The 14,112-nt window shown below is 36.7% G+C and overlaps 1 protein-coding gene across 11 annotated transcripts in view; it reads left to right on the forward strand.

Moving 5' to 3' along the window:
- Positions 1 to 14,112, forward strand: part of ptprsa (protein tyrosine phosphatase receptor type Sa) — a 312,838-nt gene that overhangs the window by 128,776 nt on the left and 169,950 nt on the right. For all 11 annotated transcript variants that reach the window (XM_078790398.1, XM_078790401.1, XM_078790402.1 and 8 more), the window contains one exon: positions 8,600 to 8,832. In XM_078790398.1, coding sequence (XP_078646524.1) covers positions 8,736 to 8,832 — 97 coding nt within the window. In that variant the 5' untranslated portion in view covers positions 8,600 to 8,735. The remainder of the gene's footprint in view (positions 1 to 8,599; positions 8,833 to 14,112) is intronic.

Here is a 14,112-nt window from a genome sequence, read left to right on the forward strand (position 1 = left end):
ATCACATATCATTTCCAAGTTGCTACATTATCATTATCATTGATTTTATCGTTGAGTCCGCCATAAACGCCCCTCTGTAGACAAGTGTGATATTCTATCGATCTGGAAGTTTTGTGTGACCGTGAATACCGTGAGTGAGGAGGGAAGACTGCGGCATACGTGTGGAAATGTTACCGATACTGAATCAGCATATTCCATTCCTAGTTATGACATAAAGTATAAAAATTTCGGACGGATAGCAAAATGACTTGCAACGCAACAGGACTGGAGAAGTGACTTAGAAACTTCTAGGTTTTGAGTTTGACGCAAGTTCTAGTTGATTAATTTGACACTTGTTGTTTTGATTAATCGATTAATTGGTTAGGCCCTAGATGGACCAAAAATAAATATGACAATATCATAAAAGTGGCAGAAATTCCGAAGTGTGTGAATATCTTGTTTTGTCATAAACACAACAATAATAAGGCTGCGTTCATGGATAATTAAGAAAAATTAATTAAGATTAATTAATTAAGAAAAACATTAACTACATTAATTAATCAGGCTGAAATCAGAGGCTATTTACATTTTTAAATGCAAAAAAAAAACAAACAATGAAACCCTTTCCAAAATAGTTGCTCATTAACGGGATAATTGGAAACTTTTAGGGCCACAACTAAAAGATATTTCCCTAGTCGATTAATCTGAAGCTTGTTCTTTTGATTAATTGATGAATTAGTTGGACCAAACCGATATGAACCAAACAAATAGTGGTTTGATTGACAGCATATCATAAAAGCGGCAGCCATGTCCATCATCGAAAGTCAAAGATGACATGCCTGAATATCTTGTTGTTATGATTATTGTGATTTTTATGATCATTATGATCATTATGATCATTATGATCATTATGATTATTATGATCATTATGATTTTTATGATCATTATGATTTTTATGATCATTATAGTTTTTATGATTATTATGATTTGTATGATTATTATGATTTTATGATCAGTATGATTATTATGATTTTTATGATCATTATGATTTTTATGATCATTATGATTTTTATGATCATTATGATTTTCGTGATTATTATGATGATTATGATTATGATGATGATGATGATGATGATGATGATTATTATTATTATTATTATTATTATTATTATTATTATTATTATTATTATTATTATTATTATTATTATTATTATTATTATTATTATTATTATTATTATTATTATTATTATTATTATTATCTTGTTGTGCCTAAAACACAAAGATAATAGATCTGCTTTCATGGATGACTAGGAAAATTAAAAATATTTACATTCAGAGGCTGAAATCAGAGCATATTTACATTTTTAAACCAAAAAAACTATGAATCCAGTTCCAAAATAGCCGTTGATTAACTGGATAATAGATTAATCATTGATTAATCGCTGCAACAAACTTCATATTCCTACATTTCCAATTTGCACAGGCATTCTACTGGATCTCTTACTGTGGAAACTCCATCCTTCCAGTGTCCTTCCAGAACAACCACGCCGAAAAACGTATCCCAGTTTAAACATGGTGTGGAAAACATTAGCTAATTTTAACCAATTTTGCAAAACACTCCGGAATGTTCATTAGTAAAGATAGGATGGATTTATTCCTGTAACTTATACAGAACCAAGCTCTCACTTGCATTTCTGACTTACCGCTTTACCTGCCGCATACAAATGTGGAGCAGCTTGCCCTTGATGTACGTTGCACTTAAAATTTAAACGCTTCAGGCATTGTTCGGGATTGCGTGTTTTTGTTGCGTAAGCTCTTCTTCTGCCTCCTGTGGGGCTTCCCTACGCATAGCAACTAATGACAGGTGTGCCCCGTATCAAGTTCCTCTGATACAGATTTTGCAGGATCCACTGGATGGGAATGAAAGAGTGATGCTGGGAGGTACACTCGGCCATTTACATAATAGTCCTGCAGTTCCATGCAAATTCATGTGATTCTCAGCTGAACATCTGCAATGCAAGCATAGTTTAGTATGCATGAGTTTGAAGGGGGGAGGAAGTGGAGGGAGGAAATTGGGGGGTGGGGTGGCTGAAGGATTGGAAAGATGACTATTTTGATCAGGGAGATATATTTAGAAGACTTAGACATCTACCTTCGTGCTTTACTTATTCTCTCTGTAAAAGTACGTATCTACACCATTTGCTTCATTTGAATGTATGATACTGCACAGCGGGTTATATAAATGATTTTTTTTCCTGCTGTAATGTGTGCTTTGCATATTTAGTTTATGCCAAAAACAAACTCTTTTCAGATGCAAATTCAAGTTAGAATGAATTATACACATACACTACCGCTCAAAAGTTTGGGATCACTTGCAAATGTCTTTGTTTTCCAAAGAAAAACAAATTTTCCTGCATTTCACAAACATTTTTTTCCATTTCACAAACAATGAAAATGAATGAGATGATTTTCAAAGAAGGATGTAAATTTTTGCATAGAGGCCTACTATCAACAACTGTCAGTCCTCTGCATCAATCTCCTGGTATGGCTGCTAATCCAAGTTAATTACCCAATATAGTCGACATAATATGACAAAATACAACATATAAGACATAGAAAACATGTATACCAACTTTTAAATACAATTTCAAACATTATGAAAGCTCTCTGAACATGAAATAACACCCCCCAGTCATCTTTATACTCATATTACCCAATATAGTCGACATAATAAGACAAAATACGACATATAAGATATAGACAACCTGTTTATCACCTTCTCAATACAATTTCAAACATTATGAAAGCCCTCTAAATATTAAAAATAACACCCCACAGTCATCTTTATACTCCTATTACCCAATATAGTCGACATAATAAGACAAAATATGTCATATAAGACATAGACAACTTGTTTATCACCTTCTAAATACAATTTCAAACATTATGAAAGCCCTCTAAATATAAAATAACACCCCACAGTCATCTTTATACTTCTATTACCCAATATAGTCGATATAATAAGACAAAATCTGACATATAAGACATAGACAACCTGTTTATCACCTTCTAAATACAATTTTGAACATTATAAAAGCCCTCTAAACATGAAATAACACCCCACAGTCATCTTTATACTCCTACTACCCAATATAGTCGACATAATAAGACAAAATATGACATATAAGACATATAAAACATGTTTACCAACTTCTAAATACAATTTTGAACATTATGAAAGCCCTCTAAACATGAAATAACACCCCACAGTCATCTTTATACTCCTATTACCCAATATAGTCGACATAATAAGACAAAATACGACATATAAGACATATAAAACATGTTTATCACCTTCTAAATACATTTTCAAACATTATGAAAGCCCTCTAAATATGAAATAACACCCCACAGTCATCTTTATACTCCTATTACCCAATATAGTCAACATAATAAGACAAAAATACGACATATAAGACATATAAAACATTTTTACCAACTTCTAAATACAATTTTGAACATTATGAAAGCCCTCTAAACATGAAATAACACCCCACAGTCATCTTTATACTCCTACTACCCAATATAGTCGACATAATAAGACAAAATACGACATATAAGACATATAAAACATGTTTATCACCTTCTAAATACAATTTCAAACATTATGAAAGCCCTCTAAATATGAAATAACACCCCACAGTCATCTTTATACTCCTATTACCCAATATAGTCGACATAATAAGACAAAATACGACATATAAGGCATAGACAACCTGTTTATCAAATATTAAAAAAAATATCGAAGTAATCCCAAACTTTTGAGCGGTAGTGTATGTGAGGCCAGCCATAAAAGAACAGCCATAACACAAACATGTGCTTTAACACACTGCAGAGGCTCCAGACTGCATGTGTTGCTTGTCCTCTACAGGGGAGTTGGGGTGGGGGTGGGGGGTACGGTGAATGGATCAATGAAAGGCAGTAAATTGGTTGAGGTAAAAGCCTGTAATGCCGGACTGAAGCATAAAAACTAAATCTAAGCTAAAAGGCTGCACTGGGAGAGTCATCAGCTATAGGCTGAACATTAAACAGCCGGAGGCAGAAAGCAAGCATCAGAAAGGTCATCGTGTATGTGGTGCTTGATTGAAAATGGCGGTTTCTTTACTGTCTGACCATCTAAGTCGAAAACACTCAAACGGCCTGTTTGCCTATGGCTGCTGGTTTCTTTCGGTTTCAAATCGAGCTCTCCGGTTGTTATATCAGTTACATACAACACATTAGTATCAATGTCAGAATTGGAAATGAGCTTAATTTATAGCCGGACCAGTGTCCCATAACTGGGGACCGCCATTATTCACTCTGGAACTGCAAGAGACTGTCAGATGTTTAATGTTCCAGTCTTTTTTTTTGGAGGGACTGGGACTAGTCTTTGGACGCACTTCCTAATTGACTGATTGATCAAAGAAGGGGTGAAGCTAGACACCTTATACCAACTTTATGGGACCCGTGACGTAAACTATGACCTCAAGTCAATCGAACGGTGACCCTCTTATACAATAATCTGGATTAATGGACGGTATACGTTCAAGTACCTTGTTTCCATCCAAATACTGTAGTGCCAGTCAGTCAGTTACATACTGACTGACTCGGGACCGCCAATCATTCACTCTGGAACTGCAAGAGACTGTCAGATGTTTAATGTTCCAGTCATTTTTGGAGGGACTGGGACTCGTCTTTGGACGCACCTCCTAATTGACTGATCAAAGAAGGGTTGAGGCTAGATGCCTTATACCAACTTTATGGGAACCGTGACGTAAACTATGACCTCAAGTCAATCGAACGGTGACCCTCTTATACAATAATCTGGATTAATGGACGGTATACGTTCAAGTACCTTGTTTTCATCCAAATACTGTAGTGCCAATACTGGGGACCGCCAATCATTCACTCTGGAACTGCAAGAGACTGTCAGATGTTTAATGTTCCAGTCTTTTTTTTTGGAGGGACCGGGACTCGTCTTTGGATGCACCTCTTAATTGACTGATTGATCAAAGAAGGGTTGAGGCTAGATGCCTTATACCAACTTTATGGGAACCGTGACGTAAACTATGACCTAAAGTAAATCAAACGGTGACCGTCTTATACAATAATCTGGATTAATGGACGGTATACGTTCAAGTACCTTGTTTTCATCCAAATACTGTAGTGCCAATACTGGGGACCGCCAATCATTCACTCTGGAACTGCAAGAGACTGTCAGATGTTTAATGTTCCAGTCTTTTTTTTTGGAGGGACCGGGACTCGTCTTTGGATGCACCTCCTAATTGACTGATTGATCAAAGAAGGGTTGAGGCTTGATGCCTTATACCAACTTTATGGGAACCGTGACGTAAACTATGACCTCAAGTCAATCAAACGGTGACCATTTTATACAATAATCTGGATTAATGGACGGTATACGTTCAAGTACCTTGTTTTCATCCAAATACTGTAGTGCCAATACTGGGGACCGCCAATCATTCACTCTGGAACTGCAAGAGACTGTCAGATGTTTAATGTTCCAGTCTTTTTTTTTGGAGGGACCGGGACTCGTCTTTGGATGCACCTCTTAATTGACTGATTGATCAAAGAAGGGTTGAGGCTAGATGCCTTATACCAACTTTATGGGAACCGTGACGTAAACTATGACCTAAAGTAAATCAAACGGTGACCGTCTTATACAATAATCTGGATTAATGGACGGTATACCTTCAAATACCTCATATCCGTGCAAATACTGTAGTGTCAGTCAGACTGACTGACTGGGGACCGCCATCATTCACTCTGGAACTGCAAGAGACTGTCAGATGTTTAGTGTTCCAGTCTGATTGATCAAAGAAGGGTTGAGGCTAGACACCTTATACCTCCCTTAATTTATCCTCTATCAAGGCAAACTATGACCTAAAGTCAATCAAACCACCTTTAGGATGAACTAGAACCGTGACCCTCTTATACAATAATCCAGATTAATGGACGGTATACCTTCAAGTACCTTGTTTCCATCCAAAAACTGTAGGACCAGGTGTCCCACAATGTTGTGCTTTAAATATTTATAGGTTTCAGTTCAGTCTTAAGTGCAATAATTGCAAAACTGTTTGATTTTTGTTATGTTTACTACTGAATTTAGTTTCCTCTCAAACACGGTCCAGCAACATGTAAGCGATTGGAGTAATTGGCGGACTATTAATCGATGTGCTTGCACTTTCAGAATGTTAAAGACCCCAGCTTTCCTGAATGCAATACAGACAAGTTATTTGATGAATACTTCTTGGTCAAAGCATTCCTTTGGTGTTAATCTTTAAGAACGTGTCACCGCCCCATTAAATAAGTGTACGTTCTGCCTTATCTCTTCAGTCTTTGTTTTCTACTTGAGCATTGAATTGCTGCCTAGAGAGTCATGCAGAAACACGGTTAAGCAGAAGCCCACACGCGGCCTTAGGTTATGTTCAGTTTGCACGTTCTACAACAATAGGTGTTGTAATTGTGTTGTGAAGTTTGTATACCTAGCAGAAGTGCAGATAAAAAAGGCATGCCCTAAAGACACGACCATAAATCATAACCCTAGCCATCTTCTGCACACAGATAGAGTCATCTCCCTCAGGCATGGCAAGGTTTCCTCTACCGCCAACATTGTTTACCATGAGAACAAAAGGCACATCACTTTCTAAGTCACCGAGACAATTTAGCTTGTCATGTGTCTGGACTCCCCTTAGTCGATACCGATGACCTCCCTTGCCTGCCGGGCAGAGAAGAACGACCATAGACAGGCTGTATGTCGATCCGGTCTGGTGTTGAGAGCGAAACCAAGCTTTTCAAAGACCGCCATTCTTTTCGTTGTTATTGTTCACGTATTGAAATATTTTCTTGAAATTGCAGGAGGTTCTGAATATTGGAAATTTGTTTGCATTATATTGTCTTACCGTTTACTTAATGGATGTACAGTATACTACACCTTTGTTTCAAGATGCAGTTAATAAACAACCACTTCCACACTATCACCTGATCGGTTTGACTGTATATATTTCATCTCTCTCCAATCCTACGATTAAGCTGTGTTCGAGACAACTCGGGGAACTCGGGAATGTTTTTGTGTGCTGTGCTCCCGAATAGGGTTTCATATATATCAGTAATAGCGGAGTTTGACCGGGATATAATTTTGTTGGGCTGCATTTAGTTGCTATTTAGGTCTGCGATCGGGCGTTCCCTGTTGCCTCTGTTAGCATTAGCTCGCTAACGTTAAGGCTGTTGACAAAGTAACGTTCACATTGGCTTGAAATTGTTAAAGTGGATGCACTTCTGGGTGGTATTTGGTACCCAAGTTAGTGGGGGGGTTAAGTGAGGGAGGGGGTCATGTTCACATTGATATTTTAATAGTTTTTGGTTCAGACCAATCATGTCTGTGATTATATATATATATGTATGTCTTTTTCCGACTATAAGTCACACTTTTTTTCATAGTTTGGCTGTTCCTGCGACTTATACTCCAGAGCGACTTATAAATTAAAAAAAACTGTTTATGTAACATAAACACTGGACACCTTTTCTATTTTCCTATTTTTTGTGTAGCAAATAACCATCGTGTTAGCATATCTTACACCTATTCAGCCTGTTCTCTATTCTTTTATTAATATTATAACTTGCCTTTGTAGTTTGTAAAATATATATATATTTTTTGGGGGGGGGGGGCAAATATAATGTCCCCATCTCAATAATAATATTATTATTGTTATTATCATTATTATCATTATTGTTATAATCTTTATCATTATTACCATTATTATTGTTTTTATTATCACCATTATTATAGTCATCATTAATATTACCATTTTCATCATTATAGTTGTAACAAATTTTTTATTTTTTTTTAATTATTTAATTTTACAGACTTCATTGCTTCTTGTTTTCTGAAATCTGCAGTATTTGTGCTTTTATTGTCAATTTATTGACTTATAATGCGACTTATAGTGCGACTTATGTATATTTTTTTCTACCTAATTATGCATTTTTGGCCTTGTGCGACTTATACTCAGAAGCGACTTATAGTCCAGAAAATATGGTATATAATTTTTTTTTTTTTTTTTTACTTTAAGCCTGTAAATATGGGAAATTGGGTAATAAATACCAGTGATATTCCCTCATTTTAGACGCTCCAATCTTGTCATTGATCCCTCCCAACACGCTCTTTATTTGTGTCATTATTCACACCTTCTCAGTTGAGGACGCTATAATCACAACGTGGTTGCTCTGCACGCCACCACACTCCGGTAAGATAAATCACGTTTCTGGAGGATTAATGGAGATTGGGTCTGGACTTCCTCTTTTAATTACAAAGCGGCAAACAGCAGGTTCATGAAATGAGGATAGAGTAACAGATGGAAACAGTGACTCCATTGTTAGTGATATAACTAAGAGAAAAATGGTTTTGGTTCATAACAAGTCATAGTTCAAATAGCTTAGCGCTGTACTAGTTGGTGTTATATTGTTTCCAATAATGTCATTTCAAAGAACGCCATGCTGACTTCACACCGTCGTCAACAATTTGAAGGTTATAGCACATCTTTGTGTGTTTTTCTTCCTCCAGAGTGCCAGACCATCCTGCCTGCAGAAGTCCATCATCCCAGTGCAGTTGGCGCCTCGGCTCTCCAGCCAGGTGGAAGATACCACCCACCCCTTCCCTCCCTGCACCCCACCCCCAATCCACTCCCACTGGAACCAAGATGGCCACAAGGAGTGTCGCTCGCCTGTCCTTGCCACTCCTGCTGCCTGTTATCACTCTGCTGCTATCACAGCTGCTCACTGGCTCTCACGCCTTATGTAAGTACTGAACGACAGGGGGGGGGGGGGGGGGGGGGGGGGGGCAGACTATATATTTTACACGTAACAGTCCACCTGGTATTATTGTATCTGTAAAATTGTCATGCAATCTGCTATTATTATTTATTATTTTATATTTATATTTAAATATTTTTAAAATAATAAAATATTATAATAATTACAATAAAATTAAAATAATAATAATTATATTATTATTATGTAAAATATGCAAATAGAACAATAATATTATATATAATTAATATAATAATTAGCATTAACATAATAATTATAATAATCATAATAGTTGTAATAATAATTATAATAATCTAATAATAATAATAATAATAATAATAATAATAATAATAATAATAATAATAATAATAATAATAATAATAATAATAATAATAATAATAATAATTATTATTATTATTATTATTATGTCCCTTTTTTCAGGAGCACTTTGTAAACAATAGACCATGTCAAAAAACAAAATTGATAAAACCATCAAAAGGTTGGCTCAGGCCATGATGCCAGGTTGTATGTTGAGTTTAAATGAAATACTTTGGAAAGATTGGGCGGGCCGTATTCAAACACTTGGCGGGCCGGATGTGGCCCCCGGGCCGTAGTTTGCCCACCCCTGTGCTAAAGTATATTTACATTTGTACTTTTTTCTGCTTAATTTTGAATCAACTGGGAGGTTAGTCATACGGTGTATTTTTATTCGGTAACAAGCAACATAGTTTTCCCCAAGTAACCCAGTGCACTACTTTTTGTACAACATCCTGCTAAAACCTCCTGAGGACAGGCTGCGTGCAAAGGCCTTGATTGTTGTCATGTTGCAACCGAGCTGTCTTGCTTTGATTGCGAAGAGGGTTTGGAGTGCCTGGTCACATGATTCTGGAGTGTTTATGCTCAGCTGCAGGAAAACAAAAATCCACACAGGCAGGTGACAAGCAAATGTTTTGTTTACTTGATTGGGCTTTTCTGAGGGTAAAAAAAAATCATTTTTAGTCGTACATAAATCTAACAATCTTCCCGTTCAGTCCCTTTGTCACACATGTATTGGTGAAACGACCTCGTTTATCATGACCGTGATAAGTAGTAATGACTTTCTTATTTATACATAAAATATGTATGTAGTTAGCGCTTAGAAAACTTGTTTATAATCTTCTAAATCAGGGGTCTCAAACTCAATTTAGTTGGGGGCCACTGGAGCTTGGGTCTGGGTGAGACTGGGCCGCATCAGGTTTTCCAAAAAAAAAAAAAAACCACATTTATTAAAAACAAAAAAAATTAAAAAACTTCGCTTTGGTTGCAATTTTCTACAAGAAAAGTTCTGATAAAACATTCCACTGCAGGGTCTTGAGACACATGCTAACTCGCAAACTAGAGAGCTAGCGACCTCAACGGTAGCCTTCAAGTTATTTCCTTTCAACTTAAATAGCCAAAAACTTACCACTTCCACACGGATAGGGAGGATAACTATTAACAGTTATTTAACCTTTAACATGAACATTAATCAAACGTAATAATTTTTTCTGGGTACATGATACCATACAGCATCCATATCAAGGCGGGGGCCTGCAGTCCACATTTGGCCCACGGGCCGCGTGTTTGAGACCCTTGTTCTAAATAGACATACAACCCACCAGATATTAAATACAGAGTCAAGCAAAATGATCTGACACATAAAGTAGTAGGTTAAATAAAAGGCAAATAAAGTAAAGTAACAACAAAGTGTTTTTATTTTTGGAAAAGTACATATCATGATATTCTGTTTCATTCTGTTTTCAAAATTTAATCAGTTCTGTCGGTGCGAGGTCGGCCGGTTGATTTAGCTCTGAAGTTGGTATCCCATAACAAGATGGTGTTTGGAGCTGGTACGGGATCATGTCTACCGAGATTGAAGTGCAAACGGAACGCTCGTTGTGTTGCAGTTACAGATTGGTTTGTTTTAATAAGCGTTTGGAAAATAAATGAAAAAATTGCATTATAAAGAAACAAAACAAAATGGCATTATATGTACTTTTTGAAAATATTTTACTTTATTTGCCTTTTATTTAACCTACAAATGTGTCAGATCATTTTGCCTGACCCTGTAGAATTACCTTTATTATTATTAATCACCCAATAAATGGAAACAATAATAGAAAATAACACTCAACAGAGCGTGTGTGGAGAGCGGTTAGGAATTGATGATTCTGACACCCGTTATATATTATTCAAATATGTAAATCATCATTTACAAACCACCGTGGGAAATACTCTGTTTTCTCCCAATGCAATTCACCAACGTAGTCTCGATGATTGTATTCACGGCGACACAATAGACGGGCAGAGTGGCTTCGAGTGAGTCGCTCACTTCCGACACGCTCAGCAGAAAAGCATGATGTCATTCTTCCCTCCTGTCCCTCACTTCCTTGCCATTCACGCTTATAAATCACAGTGAGATGGGGACGTTTTAATCAAAAGAGAAAGAACCATAGCACAATAAATCCATATTACACAACCTTTCATATATTTTATTCCTGTTCATGGCTGTAGAATACTAGGCCAGTTATGGATTTATTTGATATATTCCAGCATAGTTATTTATACCAGGGGTCTCAAACTCAATTTACCTGGGGACCACTGGAGCTAGGGTCTGGGCAAGGCTGGGCCAAAAAAAAAAAAAAAACGCATTTATTAAAAACAGAAAAATATACAAACTTTTTCAGTGCTTTGGTTCCGATTTTCTACAATAAAAGCTCTGATAAAATATTCCACTGTTCTCAAATATCTTAATTTTTATTTTTCTGCACAAAATAAGATAAAAAATAAATAAACAAATCAAGAATAAAAATCAGTCAATCAGTAATAAATAAATATAATAATAATAATAATAAAAACTTAAGAAACCACATATAGTTGGTGGGTAGACAAATTTTTTTTTTCAGATTAAAATGAACAAAGCATTATTAGAGCCCTGTAGACATGACAAAACACGACTATAGTCACATTTATACTTTTTATTTACAACATATTGCGCAACTGCGGGGTCTTGAGACACATGCTAACTCGCTAAACTAGAGAGCTAGCCACCTAAACGGTATCCTTCAATTTATTTCCTTTCAACTTAAATAGCCAAAAACCTACCACTTCCACACGGATAGGGAGGATAACTATTAACAGTTATTTAACCTTTAACATGAACATTAATCAAACGTACATTAAACTTTCATATCAAGGCAGGGGTCTTAAACTAGTGTCCTGCGGGCCACATTTGGCCCGCGGGCCGCATGTTTGAGACCCTTGATCTATACATTTCTCTTTGTTTTGTCTGTGATTTTCCCGTACATGAAGACAAATAACGAAATATAAATCCTGAAAAGGTCCTTATAAAGGAATTAATTGAAATGGAGTGTAGCAGTTTCTTGTTTATGGTCTTTGCAGCTTTTCTTCTTTGTTTCGGCACTTCACACTCTATCATCCATTCTTTATCTTTTCTGCCAAAATTAATATCTGAGCCAACGCTCTCAAGTGACAGTTGAATGAAATTCGCCAGCCCCTGTGTGGTGAGTCCCGGTGAATTCTCTAATCTTTTCTTTTCCTCTTAAAAAAAAAAAAAAAAAAAGGAAGAAAACAGTTTCATTTTTTATTTAGTCCCATGCCGGAAGCTATGTGCCGAGAAGCATGTTGGCACTCTTTGCATTCATTGGGGCTTGCAACAGTTTGGAAACCTCATCTTTGGCCCCGGTTAAATGATTTACAATGTTTAAAGAATAAAGACGCTCAGAGGAGTGCAGCTCCAGACCAACACTTCCATGCAGCCATCAGATTCAAGTTCAAAAAAAGAAAGAAAAAAAAAAAACCTGGACAGTGTTAGAAAAGAATATCAACACAAAATACGAATAAATCATATAATTTTAAATATATATATTATTATAAGGCTGCACGGTGAACAAGTGGTTATTGCACAGGCCCCACAGCTAGGAAACCTGAGTTCAATTCCACCCTTGGCCATTTCTGTGTGGAGTTTGCATGTTCTCCCCATGTATGTGTAGGTTTTATCCAGGTACTCCGGTTTCCTCCCACATTCCAAAAAAATGCTAGTTTGCTAACATGCTAAACATGCTAATTGGCAACTCTAAATTGTCCATGGGTATGAATGTGAGTGTGAGTGTGAATGGTTGTTTGTATATATGTGCCCTGTGAAAAAACAATAACAAAACTGTAAAATTCAATGACATAGTTTGATGTAGTGGGCTGCACAGTGGTCGAGTGGTTAGTGCGCAGACCTCACAGTTAAGAGACCAGAGTTCAATTCCACCATTTCTGTGTGGAGTTTGCATGTTCTCTTGTGGTTTTCTCCGGGTACTCCGGTTTCCTCCCACATTCCAAAAACATGCTAGGTTAATTAGCGACTCCAAATTGTCCATAGGTATGAATGTGAGTGTGAATTGTTGTTTGTCTATAAGTGCCCTGTGATTGGCTGGACACCAGTCCAGGGTGTACCCCGCCTCTCGCCTGAAGACGGCTGGGATAGGCTCCAGCACCCACACGACCCTTGTGAGGAAGAAATGAATATTATTGTAATATGCTTAATTATTATGGTAATCATACAAACATACAAATAAATTAGCTGCTGTCAAAAGTAAAATAATAACAATAATGACTAGCACTCAAAATAAACTCATAATAAAACGTAAAACCTGTCGAACTTATCTTTTTGTGAAACACGGTGTTGGAAAAAAGGTCAAAGACAAAAAACTTACATCCTTTCCTTGCTGAAGTTTGAGGTTTTATGTAAATTTGGAGCCGGATTTTTTCCGATTTCTGCTAGAATTCCACGCTGTTCAGATTTATATTGCTAACAAAGTGTGGCAAAAAATAATGCTAAAAGGAGAACTATTATGCTTTTTCTACTTTTCTGCCCCATAAATGTTAGAATTAAACGATACCAAAGTTCCAGATAATGAGGTTTGTGCATTTGGAAGTGATGCCTGAAAGAAGTTTGCGATGGCTTTGAGCGCCCGCCCGGTTTCAGAAACAGTGAGCCTTGTGAGTAGCCCCCTTCCTTATATGGGTTGTACAAGCTGTACAAGCTGAGAGTGGCCAATCATAGCGAAGTGGGCGGGTCGTGGATGGAATAAATTAAAGTCTAAGGAAAAACAGCTGGAATAGGTGCAGATACTGGAAGATCAACAAAGCTTTCTGTGCTCTGTGGGAGTCCACAACTCAATCCAAAGGGTCGAAAATGAGCATAATAGGTCCCCAATAAGTGTCCTGCGTCTTCCTTGA

Source organism: Doryrhamphus excisus, linkage group LG4 (genome assembly GCF_037039965.1).
Source record: "Doryrhamphus excisus strain RoL-2023G ecotype Guam linkage group LG4, RoL_Dexc_Guam_v1.1, whole genome shotgun sequence".
Lineage (NCBI taxonomy): Eukaryota > Metazoa > Chordata > Actinopteri > Syngnathiformes > Syngnathidae > Doryrhamphus > Doryrhamphus excisus.